Raw genomic sequence first — 20,618 nt, 5'->3', positions numbered from 1 at the left:
AATAGTTAGATAATGTCTGTGACCGATAACATTGTGTAATATACCCTATTACGCTAGCCTACATCGACAGTAGGCTAGATACACAAAAACGGGATTGTTTCCGAAGTAGGGTGTATGCAAAAAGAATCAATGCACCTAATGTTTAACGAAGTTGTTGTTGGACTGCATGGCTGATTTATTTATTTATCACTGTAGTTCACTTCAGTCAGGTGGATAACTGTCTATTTCACCAATCTGCCACCGACAGTTGCGCCAAAGTTGAGAGAAGACTATGAAGTTGGCATTAAGCACATATCGCGCATGCGCAATGTTCGCATACTCCCTAGCTCTAAATAAGAGTTAAAAGAGAAGCGAGGTGAGTTCCATAATTTACTAATATTACTTTGTCAATTGCCACTTAATTAGCCGAACAATGCCAGATTTGAATTAAGCAATGTATGTTCTGTAAGATGTAAATGTAGCTATTTATTTCTGCAGCGGTTAAAATTCATAATATAAATTAGAAAGGAGTTTGTGTTGAAGAAATTAAAAGCAAGCATTTCATTATTTTCACGCAGATTTAAAATAATAGAGTTGGTGTATTTGCTTTCTTGCAAATGGCAGCTACCTTGAAATGTACATGGAAATACGTATTGTCTTTTGAAACTCAAAAGTTCATTATTTTCCTATTGTCGTTTGCAAGCTAGCTACTTATCTAACGTAAAGCTAGAACATGCAGTTGTTAGCCGGTTAGCCGTTTATATAGAATTGCAGTGCTTATAGCTAACCACCAACCAAGGATAGCATGACAAGCTAACCTGCTAACGACATTCCGTGACAAGGAGAAAGTAACATTCGGGAATTTGTGAATGGCAAGGAAAACATTGAATTGCGGAAAACCACTATGTGTATGTTGCAGGTTATTCTTATCATTGGTTGTACAAGGTTTATTTGCTGAAATAACTTATATTATGGATATAGTTTAACGTGTCGGCGGCCTCTTCCTACACTCCGCCATTTTGTATCAGTCGAATGCTAATAATGGGCGCTCGTGCACTACACTTTATTCATGGTCAGAATAAACTCGGACTCATCACTGAGGTTTGCAAACAAACATGTCGCTTGAGACGTATTAATGAAACAATATTCTTGGCAATACTTATGCAAAATGCCAGTGTCTCAGACTCAACAAATCGGATAACAAACAAGCGAGAGAACGGTAACGTTATTACAGTATAGTCGCACGTATTTCCATATAAACATGTGAAAACTCTGACATTCACTCTAGAAAACACATTGTCGTTGAAATATGATAGTTGTTATATCACACCATCGATCTACACTGAACAAAATCCTTGTTTTTTGGAGAATCTTTCAAAACATGGAAAAACCCAACTTGTTCGTCTAACTTGTGTCAGTGACATTTCACATAGCTACTAGTGATATAACAGTGCTTTGTGATCGTTAGGTGTCAAAATGTAGGTCTACTTTTTCTACATGTTGCGTAGAAACAAATAAAATACTGTTTGGATGCTTATTTAAGTCTTCCCGATGTAATCCTGATCTGTGAACGTCGCCCTCTGGCGGGCCCAACATGCACAGTTATTTTGTAAGTTTGAGTTGCGGGGAAGCGACGGAATCGAAAGTGACAAACATCTGGTGGCACTCTGAAATGCAGAAGTGCCAACATCAACCTGTCTGAATCCTTTCACGTCCATGGAAAATAGACTTGGATGTATCCTGTATTCTTGTAACTTCTCTTGTAAGGTATTATCAAATTGAAGACTTTTACGAATTTTAACGTAATGAACGAAGGGGGAAGAGTTGAGGTTTGGATAATATGCGAAAAAAGGACTAATATTCAGAAATTAACAGTAAATTACTGACTGATTTGAAGGACATTATTCAGCTTTTAGTTTGTTATGATACAGGCTTTATGTTCTGTCAGGGCCCTGTAATAGAGTACACATATTCCACAGCATTTTTGAGGTAGCCAATTGTTTTTATCATGCTCTCTTCTTTGCTGTCTTTTACAAGATGACAGACACACCTCCTAGTGATGGCCCTACTCCAGGGGCAGATTTTGATATGATGTCAGCACTTGATTGGAAGGATGGCATTGCTACTCTGCCAGGCAGTGACATCAGGGTAAACCCCGTGGCCTCTGCATCTGTTCAAGTACATTGTTGTGTGTGAGGTATGGGGGTGCAGGTCAGTGACTGCTGCCTGGTGTCTCTTTCACCCCTGCAGTTTCGCATGACTGAGTTTGGGACTCTGGAGATTGTGACTGAGACAGAGAATAAAGAGCAAGAAGAGGAGGCGAACCAATCAGTGACCACATCCACCAGTCAAGCCCCGTCAGATGCACAAAAGTCACGCACACCATCGCAGTCAGAACGCCAGGGACACTCTGATGGTCAGGAACTCACATACACACAGACATTCATACACACACACACACACACACACACAAATGGATATAGACAGTTAGGAGACACAATAGGAGAATGTTAATGTGTTCTCTGCTTCTCTGACGCTCATTTCTCACATGCATACACATGCACAGTTGCTGCCCATGAGGAGGACCCCAGCTCTGATCAGGGGAGCTGCCGGTCGTGTGGTGTGACTGGAGCTCTTGACACCTTCCTGCAGGGCAAGTTCTGTAGTGCTGCTTGTGTGCAGCCCACCAGTGGCAGGTACCCAGGCGTTCAGACTACACATACAAATGGATATATATGCATCTTGCACCAGATGTCGTTAGCAGCAGAGCACAAACCAGTGTGTATGTGTGTATGTGTGTATAGGTCCACTCCAGGGGAGGTGTGTGAGATCCTTGGGAAGAGAGTGAGGAGAAAAAGAAAAATGTTCATGGAATCAGATGATGAAGAGGATGACAACCAAGAGGAGGAAGAGGTATTTGAAATGCACATTTGTCCATCTTTCCAGAAGTTTATGAATGCTCTTTGAGGTGATGCAACCTAAACCTCGTTATACAGTCATTGTATGCATGCACATTATTGATGTGTTTGTTATCTACCTGTTGTACTTCAAGGAGAAGCTGAAGGCCTGTAAGGGCAGAAGAGCAGCAAAACTGGCCAGATTGGGTAAAGAGCATGGCCATACATTTCACTTGCATTCATAATGGACTCAAGGAAGAATGTGATTTGCTCAGACAGAGTGAAAGCTGTTGATGTTGCCTTGGTGATAAGGTGGTTTTTTTGTTGCCATAGTAACGGCAGCCCCTGCAAAGAAGCGGCCATGGAGCTGGCAGGCCTACCTAGAGGAGGAGAGGGCTATAGCTGCCCCACTCAAGCTTTTCAAGGAGGTAGCACCTAGTCTCTAACATTGGATGGCATTTTATCCAGGCATAATACCATGCAATATTTAGATTTCTCCACATTGAACTCATTCGTGTGTGTTTTGTGTGTGTGTAGCAACAGTCATTCCCTCAGAGCAGGAACAGTTTTAAAGTGGGCATGAAGCTGGAGGGACTAGACCCCGTGCACCCTTCACTTTTCTGTGTGCTGACTGTCGCTGAGGTAATTCGCCGTAGCTCGTTCTTCTTTTTTGTGGGAAGCTGCGTGTGGCTGTAAGGTTTCAAATTCTGATGCAGAACGGCTCTGTGTCTTAATGATCTCTCATTCTGTATCACCTCTTTCATTCTGTAATGCCCTCCCTCAGGTGCAGGGCTACAGGATACGGCTACATTTTGATGGCTATCCAGAGTGCTATGACTTCTGGGTAAACGCTGACTCTTGGGACGTGAAGCCTCCAGGCTGGTGTGAGAAATCTGGCTTGAAACTGTTGCTTCCAAAAGGTGGGTGCACCCACCAACACATGCACAAACGCCCACATACACTCATATTGTTTAATTATTTACTAGTGCTGTCAGTTTAACGCGTTATTAACGGCTTTAACGCAAACCCATTTTAACGACGCAATTTTTTTATTGCGAGATTAACGTTCTTTTTGGCCTCGCAAACTGTGTCGTTTTTTTTTCAAATACTGTTGCAACAACTAGTAACCTTAGAAAAACTACAGCACCACGCCGGATCTAGCTAGACCGGAAGCAAAACAATAGGCAAGCCGTTTGGGCTTGGAAGCCGGCCAATAGTAGTAGGCTAACGTTACGGTTTGAGTGAATGGTGAGCGCGATACGGCGAAATGGATTATGAAAAGCTTCTGAATGGAGAGTTTACTTTTAAAAATTGTGTTGTGCAAAAGAAGCGAGCTTCACTGTTGTCTGAAAATGTCAACACGCTTGTCTGTTTGAGTAGCAGGCTGAAAGCAAAGAAGTAATAGGCTTACCTTTTATTGGTTACCTAACTGTTACGGTTCATTGTTTCTGAAATAAGACTGCTATGTTCCCACCAAACTTGAAAAAAAGAAAATATTAAGCCATGGTTTAACTGCACTATAGGCTGAGTCCTTGTTTACCTGAAATGTGCACTTTATAATTTTATTTTGTACCGCCCTGTTTGGCAATGTTGTTTTTCAATAAAATAAAACATTTGCATAAAGCAAGCCAATCCACTTTTCCATGTTGATAAGAGCATTAAAATGGAAAAAAATAAATTAAGGGACATTTAGAGTAGATAAAAAATGTGCGATTAATTGCGATTCATTTTGAGTTAACTATGACATAAATGCGATTAATCATGATTGAATATTTTAATCGTTTGACAGCACTATTATTTACCCATCATGTTGGGCTTTGCAAGAGGATTTAAAAAAAATTGCAAAACACTTTGTTAACAAAAAATCTGTTTGTGGCAGGCTGCAGAGATGGGGAATTTAACTGGAGCACATATGTTAAGAATTGCAGAGGTCAACTGGCTCCAAAACACCTGTTCAAGAGTCTTAATACGGTAAGATATACACTAAACTTTCCCAAAAGTCGCAATGTGGTAAGTCGCATACATAAACAGGTTTTAAGACACCAAGACACACTGACTTTGTTTTAAAATTCTATGGGCTTAATTTACTAACTGCAGATAACTTTCAACTGATGTAATAGTCAGGGTCACAACAACAACAAAACGTAAATGTATAATTACATGCACACACAGATAAATACACACACACTAATTGATTGACGTGTGTATTTCCATGGTGTTGATCAGTCAGTAACACCCTCGGGATTCCGTACGGGAATGAAGCTGGAGGCAGTGGACAGGAAGAACCCCACACTCATATGTGTGGCAACTATCACTGCTGTCGTCGACAACCGTCTCCTCATTCACTTTGACAACTGGGAAGACACTTATGATTACTGGTATGTATGCTTGTGTGTATGTGCCTGTACATGTTCACCGACATCTGTGGTAGTGTGTTGAAGTTTGCTTTTTTCCCCTTGCTGTGTGAGATCAAGCCATGTGGTCATGGGTTATTTTGGTAATGTGTTGGTATATTGCTAATGTGAGTGTGGCATGTTTGTGTGTGTGTGTGTTAGGTGTGATGCCAGTAGTCCATATATCCATCCTGTTGGGTATTGTGAGGATACAGAGTTGACTCTTACCACACCTGCAGGTGAGATGCATGCATACTTCCCCCTTTTGCTATTATTCTCACACACACACACACACTCACACACTCTTAACACTCTATACTACACAACACGTTGGCTCACATCAGCCATATACAGGTATTCAGTCACACAAATTAGCCGGAATAACAAAAATGTTTTTGCATGTGTGTGTTTGTGCTCATATGCACGTGTATGTTGCAGAATATAAGCATCCACGTTCCTTCTCGTGGGAGCGATACCTGGAGGAGACGGGAACACAAGCAGCCCCTGCAAGAGCCTTTAAACAGGTACAAATATTAAAAAACACACACATATTTGAGGGGTCAGAGATGAGGGGTGGGGTTAAAGCATCCCCTACACCAGGGTTTCCCAACCCATGGGCCGCGGAGCACCATCCAGTGGGCCGCGAAAATGTTTCAGGTTTTTTTTTTTTTTTTTTTTACGAATTCTCCACGAAGAACTGATTTTTAGTTGAGAACAATATAAATTAAGTGCTGTCAAATTTAACGCGTTAATCTATGAGATTATTGTGGCCGAGATTGATGTGATAAAATATTTTAAGGCAGTTAACGCAACTTTGTTTACTTCCGCTGTGCATTGACACCTGACACGAAATCGCCGCGTGCCTGCAGTCAGTTCACTAGGAGAGACCGAGACGGTAGTTGAAGATGGAGAGAGCAGAGGGATTGTTGTATGTAGCATTTGTCAAGATGAATTTAGCTATCACAGAAGCAGCTTGTCTTTAAGTTATCACCTTAATGCAAAGCACCCGACAGAAAGCAGTCCCAGGTTAGATGGTCTCCAACCCACACTCCACGACTTCTCTAGGAAAATACCTAGACCAGTCCGTGAAAAGGTTACCAACGCTTAAGCAGTTTGGGTTGCCGGTGACTATCGGCCCATCAACATAGTTGAGGACGGTGGGCTGACTGAGGTGATTCGAATTGCTTCAGGGGACAATTCTTACGATTTACCGTTGAGGGGCACCATCGTGTCTCGCATACATTCCTTGTATGACGGCGAGAGAGCATGAAAAATTCAGCTCCTCTAGCAAGCTGCCAGCGTCGCCCTTACTGGTGACCACTGGACGTCAGTCAGCAATGACAATTACCTGGGTGTCACAGCTCATTGACAATGTATGGAAATTGAGATCTTTTGCATTGGAAGTAAAAAAAACAGAGGCACGACATACAGCGGAGAACTGTGCAGAGGAATTAATCGACGTCTCAAACAGATGGGAGATAAGTGGCAAACTGACCACTTTAGGCACTGATAGTGCCCGTAACATGTTGGCAGCTGCTAGGCTACTTCCATTTTAACATCTACCCTGCGCGGCACACAGTCTGTACCTGGCTGGCACTTTATAGGTATGAGTTATAGGCCTGAGCCTCTTTGAAAACACAGTTCTCTGTGTAGTTAAACAACAGTGTCTAAAATACACGCTGTCTGAAAGTGATTACTCGTTAATTTATTAGATTTAGTCTTTAGAAGTAAAACAAACTTTTAATCGCGATTAATCTAGATTAATTAATTTCAAAATGTGAGATTAATTAGTTCATTTTTTTTATCTATTGACAGCCCTAATATTAATACAATGATTGAAATTGGATGTTTTAAACACAATATAAAATATATAAATAGGCATAACAGACAGATCATGAAAATAATATCCTATCTTGTTCGAACTTTACAGCGTCATCAAGTTGAGGCGCTCAGTTAAGGTTTAGTCTGTGGCGATATTAGCGGAAAAATTGAGAATTTGCTGTGCACAAATAGGCCTAGGCCTACTGCAATTAAGTTCCTTTGTTTCAAAAACTCTTGGACTAAAAATGCTCTGTGTGGTTTTATGTTGTTTTCTGGTGCACAATACAATTTTGATGCAATATCTAGTTAGATTTTCTTGTATTCATTTCTAGGCTTCCACCTGTAGCAGGTGCTGATGTTGCTTTTTAATTCGAATTAATGGATTATAGATTAAATTAGCCTAATGGAATATAGATTAGCTAAAATAAGCGGGGTGTCTGTTGGGCCTCGACCTGTTACAAATACGAAAAGTTGGGCCTCGGAGTCGAAAAGGTTGGGAACCCCTGCCCTACACAACAGTAACTCTGCTTACAGAGGCCACCCCACGGCTTCCAGGCAGGCATGAAGTTAGAAGCTGTGGACCGCAGAAACTCCATGCTCATCCGCGTAGCCACCATCTCTGTCACTGAGGAGCACCGGGTTAAGGTGAGGGGGAGACTATTGATGGGTCGCCACTGTGGACTGGAGTGTTGGGCTTGAGCCGGTTGTTGCACTTTAACTTATTATTGATTGGTTTCATTAAATTCTTTGTGTGTCTTTGTGAGTTTATATTGTGACCACTGACTGGCTGAGTGTCTGTGTGTCTAAACATACCTGGACTGCTACAGTAAGCAGCATGATTGTCAACGTTTCACTGATGTGTCTGTGTGTTTGTAGGTACACTTTGATGCTTGGGGTGATGAGTTTGACTACTGGGTGGATGCAGACAGTCCTGAACTGCACCCAGTAGGTTGGTGCCAGAAGACGGGACATCCTCTGCAACATGCCCACAGTACGTACACACACATACACAGGCGTGCAAACACACCATCCTCAATGTCCTTGATGCACACACACACATACACACCGATAAATGAACAACCCCTATCCACCATCTATAACTGTGCAAGTCCAGACAGCACAACACCTCTACTGTCAATCAATTAATCAATCAATCAATCAATTTGTTTATTTGATCAAGAGGGACAGTGTACATTCATGAACATTAAAATGTAAATGCACCCAATTATAGCCAAAAGGCTAGTTTCCATTGGCAGTCCCCCTGCCAGAGTCCCCTACTGAGCTCAAGACCATGGGTGTCTAGAGAACAACATTAGGTGTATTTTTCTTTGTTGTTGTGGGCATGTGTCTTTTTTTTTAATGAATTCTGTTAACATCATTATTCCACACCTGGTTGAATGGAAAAATGCATGTTCAAAGCGTAATAGATTAGTTACCATGTTGCCCTGCTCCTTGGTTAAGGTGATGAGGAAGTTGGATAGATGTTTTACTTAATATAATCCACGATGCTGTGCAAAATTGGTTCCGTCACGTGAAGTGAAGACCTTTTGTGGTATTTGTCTGCATTAGTGGACTGCTTACTACTGATGCAAAATTACTTTGAAAAAATCTGGAATATTATTTTAAACTTCCATGAAGAAAACGCATATAGAGCATTCAGAATATGATTAATAGCAATTTTATTTTTAAGCAGTCTGCTTCTCCCACAGCAGTTAAAAGGAAATGTAATGAGGGTACATTAAAATAGTTTGTGAGGACAGATTAGATAAGACTGTGGTTAACCTGCTGGGTTGGTCTCCTCACCTCAGTGTCATTCAGCAGCTATACCCTGCCCACCCAAAGAATCAACAGCAGTGCGGTAGATGGAGGGTAAATCTGGAGGAGGCTGTTCAAGCAAGTGGGTGGTGTTCCAGTAGCAACTTTGCTCACCAACACGCTGTTCTTTATCTTGTGGAGTTAAGCTCGGGCTTACATACCCCCTGCGCTCTTGTCAGCAAAAGTGACCTCTTAAGGGAGTGAACAGAATGGAACGGAACAAAACAGAACGCTGTCACCTGTCTATGCGCACTGCCCTGTGTGTTGACATGGTAGTGCAGTTCTCTCTGGTGATTTAATAAAAATGATTAATGACATTATAATGTGATTTATGAAGTAGTTTTTAGTTGTAAGGGTAAAATGACAAATATCAGTGAAGCAGGGATTGAGTGGCAGTGGTGTTCGCATTGCAGGCGGGTCGGAATCTCCAATCCTCCCAGGCCAGGGGTGTCCCACTATGGGGTGCAACGGCGTCGGACACATCCGCGGCCCTCGTTATGGCACACACTACACGTGAGTATCGCGGCCTGAACAAAGACATGCACAGTGGGACTGTTTGTCCTGAACACAAAGCTCTCTCTCTTTTTTTTTTCTTTTTTTCATAAACCGACTACCTTTCTATTTCTGCCTGATGCAGGGCGGTGAGTTGTCCGTATTCCGATGTGAACATGAACAGAGACGCCCTGCTGCCAGACCGGTTGAGTGGGGAGCGACCGGTCGCCATCTCCGGCCCTCAGAAGCTGCGCCGTGCAGACACACTCCCCCCCACACAGGCCCTCACACCCACGCAGCCACTTGCTCCCGTGGTCCCAACCAGCACTCCTGAGGCCACCAACAGCAACGACAATCATTCCTCCCCATCCAGGTGTGTGTGTGTGTGTGTGTGTGTGTGTGTGTGTGTGTGTGTGTGTGTGTGTGTGTGTGTGGGTGGCTGGGTCTGTGATTCCATGGAGAACCTTTTGGATTATATGAGTGCCAGTTGTTCATGTCTTACTTTGCTTCTCATAAGGGATGTGTTGGTTTGCAGGTCTTTGACTGTCATGAAGTGTGCAAAACTCCAGGTGGTGAAACAGGAAGGAGATAGCAGAGGTATTTACTGGCAGCATGTTTGTTTGTGTGTGTGTTTGTTTGTTTGTTTGTTTGTTTGTGTGTGAGGGGGAGAGAGAGTTGTTTTCTTCTGTACCCCAGTGATTTTAAAGGATTGTGTCATGGCCTCAAAAACATTACTGTCACTGTCATTACTGCTTTAAAAATGTTCTTCATTTTTAGGTTTCATAAGTACCAGTAAACAGAACATGTGAAAGTAGCACAAGTCAGAAGTGAAATGTCAACAGATATCCAAATAGTATGTTTTGAGTTTTTGATGGTTTAATTTCTCTGCAACAGTAGTGACATATAAGAAGCTCTTGGAGGTGTCATAATTGCTTATCTTATTTCTACTTTTGGTGGATTTAAATATGTATATGGTGTCATGCTTGTGTGTGTGTGTGTGTTTGTGTTTAGAATCTCTGCAGCAGTTCCTGCACGACTCTGTGTTTTGTAGTTGGGAGCCTCCGCGGCTACACCTGAGTTGGGAGAAACACGGCAAACTGCTACCTGAAGTCCTGGGGCTCACTGCTAAGCGTGTATCCTCATGGAGTACTGAGGAGGTGTGTATATACACACACACAAACACATACACACACAAACACACATATAAACACATCCACAAACTATACAAACCCACATGTTATATGAATTTGAATACATTTCTTGCTTTGCTGTCTTATAGACATATAAGAGCCAGTGTGAAATATCAGCACCAACACGTGTGTATGTGTGTGCGCTCATAGGTGGCTGGTTTTGTCAGAGGATTGCCGGGGTGTCGGGAGCATGCTGCTACTTTCAGGAATGAGGTAAATGCCTGACAGTGTGTGTGTGTGTTTTTTGATGAGTCCATGCGTGTGTCAAAGTAGGTGGTCATATTTCTTTGTGTGTCTTTTTTTTATATATAGCAAATTGATGGAGAGGCCTTTCTGCTTCTCACGCAATCGGACATTGTTAAGATTCTGAGCATCAAGCTTGGTCCCGCGCTCAAGATCTACAACGCCATTCTGATGCTGAAGAGTGCTGATGAGGAATAGCCCCGCCCCCAAACACCAACCTCTCCCCCAGTCCCTTATCTGTCATGCACCCAGCACACCAGAACCGGCTTGCACCAATCAGAGAGCAGGAGTTAAACACAAAGGTCTTCCTGTAAAGAATGAATTAATGTTTCTGAGTCAAAAAAAAAACAATTCAGTCCAAATTTTATTATTCTTTAATTTAATTATGTTGTCAGATGTTTTAATTAGTGTATGAGGCCAGAACAAACAGCACAGAGCTTTTACTTGAAATGTAATGTTAATATTGAACATGTGCTCTGTATGTGTGTGTGTGCGTGTGTGTGCGTGTGTGTGTGTGTGCGTGCGTGTGTGTGCAGTTTAAACAGAGTAACTTTTTGTTGGTTTAAACTTGCAATTACATTTGTAAAAAATGCCTGTATAGTGTACAGAATGACTCTGATTGGCTGTATAGTGTACAGAATGATTCAGGCTGGTTCTTTAATGTACAGAATTAATCTGATTGGCTTTTAGTGTACAGAATGAATGTGATTTGGCCATTTTAGTGTACAGAATGAATGTTTGCAGAGGGAAAGGAATGAATGAGAGAGTTGGACTGAATTACCCTGTGCTGGGGGGTAGTGGGTTCCAGAAATAAATGGTGTGACCATCCGAATATGGGGTATTTCTATTGCTCACTACACTTTATATGTACAGAGAGATTTTGAATGAATCTCTGAGACCCTTTATCTGATTTTGTCTACATTTTCCTGTTCTTCAGCGAGAGCTGTACTGACGCCGCTCTGAGACACGAGTGGCATGTGGTGTTGCCATGGCACAATTATTAAACTTGTGCTCTTAAACTGGCCTTGAAGAAAAAGGATTAAACTTTTTTTTATATAATGCTTCACCACCAAGTATAGAAACAATTCTGATGTGAGATTAGCACGCTACTTTATAGGTAAAACAAACACTCTGAGCGCAGGCAACAACACCCGTGGGAATATCCCTTACCTACCCCACTCGCACGAGTACTATATTGCTTTTATAAAACAATTTTATAGTCAACCAATTAACATTTAAACACAAAGTTATTGATTAAAAAAATGTTTATTTCGCCAGTTTCTCCGCAACAAAAAAATAGTTTCATTGTCAACGTATTTTGGAATTATAATAACTTTGAATTAACGGCTATTGCTTAATTGTATCATCGCGGAGTGATTTATTATTAGCTGTGAAAAGTCCGAGTTGGGATGTCCTGGGATATTCCAACTCATGGAACGTCTCTCGTCCAATCAGAAACAGCTAAATAATTCAATAGAACCCAATTGTTTTATAAACAATGATATTCTCCCTAGGACGCCGTAGAACTTGGTGTTGACAGTTTGACCGTCAGGGATGCGCAAATGACCTGGACTGTGGCGCTCTGGCATTTGGGTGTCATGTAAACACGGTGGCACGGTGTCTCAGTTGCTTGCACTGCAGCCAGAAGGTCATGGGTTCAATTCCCGCATGGGGCGCTGTTGGCTCTGGGGGGCAGGTCCTCCCCAGACCTATCTCCCGGGCTTTTCTGTGTGGAATTTGCATGTTCTCCCCGTGTTCACAAGGGGTTTCCTCCACTAAAAAACCCCAACAGAAAAAAACATGCAAAAGAACAGAACACTCGTCGTCGGTCCCTGACCAAGACAGACGGTTCATCTCACCTGGTCCCCGGGCGCTTAAAAAAAAAAAGCTGCCCACTGCTCCTGGGGTCCTGGAAGAAGGACAGTCTGGGATGGGATAAATGCAGAAGCTAAATTAACAAACGACCTCAGGCCTGCGTGTGTGTGTGTGTGTGTGTGTGCAGGGCCGGCTCTAGCCCTTTGGTTGCCCTAGGCGAGATTGAGTTTTGCGCCCCCCCGCCCCCCCCCCCCCCCAACACACAATACAAGAGACATATATTAACTGCTTCACTTTGCATAGCAGTTTTTTCACCCACTTATAATTCTACTATTCTACATTGCAGTTCAACAATAAATGGTGCATGGACAACAAACACCAGAATAGTTTCAGAACATTTTCTTTTTTATTATTTTAAATAATTTATTACACACTCAAAGTTAAGATTAAATTAACTCTATGAACTGTGCAAAACCATAAACTGTGCAAAACACTCTTAAGCACCTGTAAGGACATTTAAGCAAATTATGACCCTCTATACCCTAACTATACCCTCTACAAACAAAAGTGCTTTTATGAATACTGTACGTACCACTACAAAATATCTCAAATACCTCACTACAATTCTTCCAGTAATTTAGGCCACTACTAATGAGGTGGTAATTTTTCTGTGAAAAGAGCTTGCAGCAGAAGCAATACAGAGTATTGTTTTTCCTTGAATATACAAGCCAGCGTCTCTTGATTTTCTCCTCATTTACTAATTTCCTGTAGAAGTGGTTTTGGTGGCAGCTTCTCCCATCATCTCTTTTTGGAAATGTAAAGTCTGGACTGGTCTGGTATGGTCCTCTGCGAACTAACTCTGTCCTTACCGGATCACAGAGGGCTGGCCAGTCAGCAGGATCTATAGGTTCTCCCTGGATATCAGGAATTATGGAGGGTGAGGTGTCTGCAGGCGGCAGTGTAGTTTCACTGGTGCCCTGAGTGCTTGATGTGGTCCTGGATGTCCCTTCACCTTCACCTGTATTCAAGCATATTGTATGGCCAGACAAGCGGTGTTTAATATAATAAGTGAAATGATCATGAATGTGGTTGAACTTCTTTAAGAAAACAGGCTATTGTATATAAACATGCTAACATGTTTCTATTGTACTTTAAAGTATGGATGTGGCTTGAATAAATACTATTAAATAGACTCACCTGATGCAGGCTGTGTGTTCCTGGCCTGTGTGTTACTGGCCCCTTGAGTACTACTGGATGACCCTTCTCCTGCAGCTGTATTTAAACACAGAGTTCATCCATGCTGTTCGTTACACAATTGCATTTGGTCATTTCTATCATCCTCCCACATAGTTGCATTGTACAAATACATTTTATCTGACCATGTAACTTGTAGTAGATAAATTACAATTACTGCCACCACTGCTACAAGGCTAAATAGTAGTAGTAGTAGTAGTAGTAGTAGTAGTAGTAGTAGTAACAATAATAATAACAATAACAAAAACAGCAACAATAGTACTAGTTGTGTAGGCTACTTACAAAGTTCAGAGGGAGGCGAATCAGGCGTCCTTTCTCCAGCAGGTGCCGGCCTCTGCAAAAATTGCCTGAGTGCATCTAGCCAATTTAAAACAAAAATTAAAACAAAACAAAACACACATATACATTTTAGTATATTCCTGGGGAGGAACTGTACAGAAGGGTGAACACCACCACTATCCCCAAAATGGTTACTGTATGTATATGCACCTGCTAGTTGTGAATTCACTAAACAGAACTTATGCCATTTATAATGAATGTAGACAGCAACTGTACTTTTCATAACTAGCAAACGTTATCCAGATACTGGTCTTTTGACATTTACACCCATGTAGGTTATCAGTGAAGTTACGTTTGCTAGTAATAGCCTACGTAGCAAATTATCAAAGTAACAGTCGCTAGCTAGCAATATAGCTAGCCTAAGTGACAGCAATGGAACGTCCAATATTAGGTGATGCACAATACTACATGTATTTCGTTTGACACCTTAATGGCTGAGATGAGAAGACTTACCTCTATACTTGGCTTTCTTTTCCTCTTCTTCCTTTCTTCGTTTTCGTCCCTGTGCTCCAGATGGTTTAGACCGCTTCATTTTTGCGAATGTCACGTAGCTGACACGCTCACCCCACCCTGGCAGTGTGCAGTGCAGGAGCCCTCACGTAACTAACATAACGTAATTTAACGCCCCCCCCCCAATTAGGAAATGATCGACAACAACCATCAATTCAATCTAAATCAGGTTGACAAGTAAACGTGTGGCTGAAGGGGCGCCCTAGGATGATCATTAATACACATGTTTTAATTTGCTTGCTATTCTACCTATGATTAATGGGAAGTAGGTCTAAGGGCGACACTAGAAGGCGCCCCCAACCAATTTGTCGCCCTAGGCAGTTGCCTAGTTCGCCTATAGCAATCGCCGGCCCTGTGTGTGTGTCCTGTGTCGCCTCCATGTATTCACGTGTGTTGCAGTGTGCGGTGTGTCGCTTGTGCGATTAAAGTCTGACAATTATATATTATTATTATATAACACGCACAGGGCATGGAAAACGTGCGAGTTGTCAACGTGATTGTCGCTCCCCTACTGGCCGAATTTGGCTCCCTGCAACGACTTCTGCTTCCCCAAGATGAAGTTCAAGCTGAGGGGTCGCTGTTTTGACACAATGGAGGAGATCCGAAGGGCATCGCAGAAGGTCCCAGATACGCAGGAAGCGGCCCAAACGCGACAGGAGCACCGGGAGCGCTGTCTCCCTGCGCAAGGTGGTCGCTGATCAAGTGGTTAGCTAAACAGGCCTTCACTCACCTGTTCGGTTCTGCTGGGGTTCTGGATGCGTCAACTGCACTCAATAGCCTACAATTTGTTCCCAGAAAAATGTTAAGTAAAAAAGCCAAGTGAAGGATAACATTTCAATCTATTTAATGTCATATCATAGTTACCTGAGATCAACCTAATATGCTGTTGCAGTAGCTTAAAAGCTTTAGATCCTTCTTTCGCATCACCACACAGTACATTGCACAAACAAAGTCCTTAATAAACTGCAGTACGTACAGAACTCTGCCGCCCGCCTACCTACTAATACTACCTGCTCAAGTGACCACATCACCCCAGTCCTTCATGACCTTCACTGGCTACCGGTTAAACACAGGATACATTTCAAGATTCTCCTCACCACCTACAAGGCCCTCAACAACCTGGCTCGAACTACCTCTCCGACCTCCTCCACCAACACGCCCCCTCGAGATGCCTCAGGTCTGCGGATGCTAACCTCCTGCAAGTATCGAGGACCAAGTGCCGAATCTGGGGTGATAGGGGTTTTCGGTTGCCGCCCCCTCCCTGTGGAACTCATTACCACACTATATTAAAAAGCCCCCACACTGTCAGCATTTAAAAGGCCCCTCAAATTCCACCTCTTAAGCCATACCTTCCGCAACTAACCCCCCACACCCCATGTTTTTTTAAATGATTTTCTTTTGTTTTAAGCATATTTGAGAGCTTTGAAAAGCGCTATATAAATGTGATGTATTTTATTATTATTATTATTATTATTATAGCCTATGCTATTGGAGAAAGTATCTACTTAGAAAACACGGTTTACACCAAGCTGCCACAAGTCGCACCGCAGCAAGTGCCAGAATGTCTGGTGAAACATTTAACATTTCAGCATTTTTTCATTTCAGCTCCGAGGTTGCAAATGTGTTTCCTTAAATGTATTTAGATTGAATATGTAGCTTATCGCATGTTCCCCATGTTTAGATTTTTTACATTGTAGTCTGAAATCGATCTTAATAAAAAATAACGTTGGAACGTTGGATGTCATGAAATCTGAGGGAGCAAACCGATTAGAAGGGATGTGTTAGGGCATTTTCAAACAGCCCCGACAAGCTACAATTATGTTTCAACGAATGTATTTGTATGGAACAACAAGAAGCACTACAGATTAGTCCTTGTAAAACCCACAGCGATATTGTCATCTTCTTACATTGTAATGTCGTCTGACGCATTCCGTTCCAAGGGATTGCTCGACAATGCTGTTGGTCGGCTTTACCTTTCATCAATTAACTTCAGCCTGGCTCTGCCCACTTAGTACTTTTGATCACACCTGTCGCTTGATCAACAATGCGCATGCGCCCACGTTTCCGCCAGCCGTTATCGTCCTCAAAATGGGGCCCTATGTGCATACAAAGTGGTGGGAGAGTAGTGTCCTCAGCTTCTTTTTGAATATGAGTGATGCTGCCGAGTGCGTTGAGCTGAGCTGGGCTTTGCTCTGGACTTTTTGGGACCACCAGATGCTGTTCATTGGGACTGTGACCTGGGTGAGGGAGCTGTAGAGAGTGCTGTCATGTTGACTACCCTGTGGGTGAGCATGAGAGTTTTGAATGTAATATGGGCAGCCACAGGAAAGCAAGTTGAGAGAAATGTGCCATCCATACGCAAATACATCCAGTTTTGAATTTAGGTCATCAGATAGTTTCACAGTGAATTACACTTTGTGGTGTACCATGGCTCAATACTTAATGTTCTCTTTTGCTGTCCCGCAAAACACATGTTGTCATTGGGCTGTCTACAAAACACGGAGAGAAATGACAGTTTACACAGGCCACATAGAAAATATGCTCAGGGACGTGTAAACACATGTTTATTTAATTGTGTATGCAGTCAGACATAATTTACACTCAAGGCCACCATCATCTCCAATTTGCTTATGTGCCGGGACTCCTGGGGGAGGCCCAACGGCACCACCACATGCGTCGCCACCATCATGCCCAGCAGAGACATAATTGTCAGCACTGACACCCTGCTGATGAAGCATTGCCAGTGGAGGTCTTCAAGAATCCACCCAGGGCCCGTGGCACATCTCGCCAGGACCGCCAGGGTACTGAACATCCTTTTTCTCCAATGCCATAATAATTTCTTCACAAAGCTGAAGTTTTTAAGGGAGTTGATTGTGGGCCCTTAAGTAGGGTAGGCCCACTGGAGGCAGTGGGATATGAAAATTTTTCATTGGGCTGCAGTACAGCTGCTAAAGGGTAGAGCCCATACAAGGTATAACCATTATTTATTCTGATGTGCTTGTGTACCTGTCAAGTATCTCAATTTGATTGAAATGATACTTGAATTCAATGAACTGGATTCTATAACCTATATTGTTACGATATATAATAGGAAGAAAGAAAGGGAGGGCTGAAGTCACATTGTACATCCTCTCTTGCAGTTTGTTGACTTACTACTGTTTGCACAAACAATGCATCTACCAATCATAGCAATGTGTCCCAAGTGATGCCCACTATGCCTTCTGGCAATAGACAAACACACACACACTACACCATTTTCCAACAAATACACACTGACTGTGGATGAAAAAGAGTTAATCTCTCGAGATTCTGAGAATAAACCATCTGTCCAGCGTGGGACTAAGCAGGACTTCCCATGACCCTGCAACCTAACACACGCGCACTCACTCCTCCCCACACACACAGAGCAGTAGTAGAGCAGATCAGATAGTTCCATCTGAGACCCAGCTGATGCAGCTATCAGGCAGCCTTGTCCTTGTCTTCATGGGCACTTTCAGACAAGCGTTATTGGATATTATTTATTCACTGGATGAATTTTGACTCAAGCGCATGCAGCTCACTCCTTCCCACACGATTCGGCAAAGAAATACTAAGCATGCGCAGGACATAAAAAGAACTATTGTAGAACTGCAGAACTACCCCGAGGTAAGAAATGCACTCATCTCTCTCTCCCTCCCTATCTCTCTCTTTCTCTCTCTCTCTCCTCTCTCAGACACTCAAATAAAAGGAAGAGGCATATGAAAACATAGAAACTGTACCTGACATCTGGAGATGAGAGACAGAGAGCCTCGACAAGGATTATCTCCCAGAGTAACATGGATCATATACATTCTTTATCTCCCTCTCTCTCTCTCTCTCTCTCTCTCTCTCTCTCTCTCTCTTTCTCTCTCTCTCTCTCTCTCTTTCTCTCTTTCTCTCCATCTATCTACCAGTCCCTTTATATGTATGCATGGTTTCTGTAATATCCTTTCATTGTAGTTCAACATTGTAGTTTATTTCTATGGGTTCTTTTGTTATGTCAAATTATTTGTTTGCAAGAATGTACTTCAGACTACAGTGAGGTCATTTTGTCAGTGACTGGTAAAGAGCAGAAGATACTCTGAAATTGGTGATGCCATGAAGGGAGAAAATTCAGTTTCTCTAGTAGAAACAGCGATCTGCACAGTACAATGTAAAATACACCGGAGTTGAAGAAGCTCATTAAGTTATTGGAACACCTTATGGTTGTGAAGAATTATATACTGCTCATAGAACACAGTGAGCAGTAACAGATGTGAATGGACTGCATACACTGACACAAAAAAAAGAGAACGTGTGAACCCCAGACTTCTCTTCTCTCAGGCCCTAATTACTTATTTGTTTTGCCTTAAACATTTTACTCAGTAACAATGCTATGTGATGCCAAGTGCACTGTTTTGTGAACTCTATTTGGTTTATTTGAAGTATGATGTTCCACTTCCGGAATATATGAGCGCTACAGGAAATGAGTGCTACAGGAAATGCTTACACGCTAATTGCAGATGTGGGTCAGACAAATTTGTGCCGGTGGGGTGGAGTTTGTGGGTTTATTATCGAGTGACTGATCACGAAGGGGCAACACATCGTATGTACATTGCATATGTATATTATATTGTATACATCATACCAAAACAGCAAATTCTGTACATCACACATTCTTCTCTCTCCCTTTCTCTTCCTCTCCCTGTAGAATGTCAGATCCTTCTAATGCCCCATCCCAGCTGCACCCTGAGGCCCCTCCCCTGCCCAATTCCTACAATGAAGAGAGCGAGGAAGAGAAACCGGAGGCGGAGCTTCGCTTCCGCTCAGCTCCCGGAGTCGGATTCGTATTGGCTTGGATACTGGTGCTGGTCGGAGTGTGTGTGGCTGCAGCAGGGTACTGGCCTCCTCGTGAAAAGCCTCAATTTCCACCAAGGCCCCTGAAGCTGATTGGACCAATCATCCTGGCTCTGGGGCTCTTCATCTTAATCTGTACCAGCACTCTCCTGTACGAGAATCGTGACCGCCGGCGCGAACAGGACGATGGCAGTGAAAATGATGGGAAGAAAACACACTGTGGCAAAAGGAAGCCTCCCAGCGACTGTGGGGAGTGCCCTGATCAGGTGTCCGCGTACCTCCCACCAAACATGGCCACACACATTCTCACTGAATCTGAACTGAACATCCACTGTGTGACGGAAACATGCGGGCCGCAGGTGAATGGGAGACAGGACTCTCCAGACCCTTTACCTGGGCCCTCGCATCAGAACTTAAGTTGTGAGAGGCCCCTCCCACAGCTGACCCCACCAATCATAAAACTGAACAACCAGGTGATTGATCCTGATCCCCTAGAGCCCCCGCCCCTTCCTCAGCGCACCTATAAACTGATGACCCGCCCCTTCCTCAGCGCACCTATAAACTAATGAAAGGAAGGGCTGAGTCCAACAGGGAAGACCAAGGTGTACACTGAATTTTAAATAAGAATAAGAAAGTCGTTAAAATTTCATGTCTATTGAATATTTTTCTTTCAAATCTTTGCCAAGAAACGTCTCCATTACTGATTGCTTGATTAGAATATAATAGGGCAAACAGAGATTGTAGACTCCTCTGTCCCTCAAATAACAAGACCATTACCACAATGCTTCCGACCCCTAGCACTAAATCTTAAATTCCCTGAAAATGACAACCTTTTGTAGATCCAGAGAGCTTGGCATCTCTCCAGAGGGCTTTGATTAAATTATTAAAAAAAACACCTGTCTGAAACACCTTATCTGTCAGATAAAATATCTGTCTGAAAAAGTATAAAAATATTTTTGATCAAACCGTATTTGTTATGTGTGTATCAGGTTAGTGTGTGTGTGTGTGTGTGTGTG

General features: G+C 42.7%; 2 protein-coding genes across 4 annotated transcripts; both read left to right on the top strand.

The window, feature by feature from the left end:
* Window positions 1-251: 251 nt before the first annotated feature.
* Window positions 252-11,288, top strand: l3mbtl1b (L3MBTL histone methyl-lysine binding protein 1b). Its single transcript, XM_012824828.3, has 21 exons — window positions 252-355; window positions 2,017-2,127; window positions 2,230-2,395; window positions 2,546-2,675; window positions 2,784-2,892; window positions 3,032-3,083; window positions 3,210-3,304; window positions 3,414-3,518; window positions 3,661-3,796; window positions 4,756-4,847; window positions 5,103-5,254; window positions 5,432-5,508; window positions 5,708-5,793; window positions 7,625-7,735; window positions 7,967-8,081; window positions 9,319-9,418; window positions 9,543-9,770; window positions 9,933-9,994; window positions 10,409-10,554; window positions 10,738-10,800; window positions 10,900-11,288. The coding sequence occupies exons 2-21, from the start codon at window positions 2,017-2,019 to the stop codon at window positions 11,026-11,028; spliced, it is 2,265 nt and encodes a 754-aa protein (XP_012680282.1). The 5' UTR covers window positions 252-355; the 3' UTR covers window positions 11,029-11,288.
* A 4,611-nt stretch (window positions 11,289-15,899) lies between these two features.
* LOC116222430 lies at window positions 15,900-20,231 on the top strand. Of its 3 annotated transcripts, XM_031576465.2 has the most exons (3): window positions 15,900-17,549; window positions 18,461-18,558; window positions 19,457-20,231. In XM_031576465.2, the coding sequence occupies exon 3, from the start codon at window positions 19,458-19,460 to the stop codon at window positions 20,166-20,168; it is 711 nt and encodes a 236-aa protein (XP_031432325.1). In that variant the 5' UTR covers window positions 15,900-17,549; window positions 18,461-18,558; window position 19,457; the 3' UTR covers window positions 20,169-20,231. The 3 variants fall into 3 exon arrangements, with proteins under 3 accessions (XP_031432325.1, XP_031432327.1, XP_031432328.1); XM_031576467.2 differs by lacking the exon at window positions 18,461-18,558; XM_031576468.1 differs by lacking the exons at window positions 15,900-17,549; window positions 18,461-18,558 and adding an exon at window positions 18,153-18,393.
* The last annotated feature ends 387 nt before the right edge of the window (window positions 20,232-20,618 follow it).

This window comes from Clupea harengus, chromosome 11 (assembly GCF_900700415.2).
Source record: "Clupea harengus chromosome 11, Ch_v2.0.2, whole genome shotgun sequence".
Classification (NCBI taxonomy): Eukaryota; Metazoa; Chordata; class Actinopteri; order Clupeiformes; family Clupeidae; genus Clupea; species Clupea harengus.
Note: the sequence above shows the minus strand (reverse complement) of the source record. Positions and strands in the feature narration are given on the sequence as shown.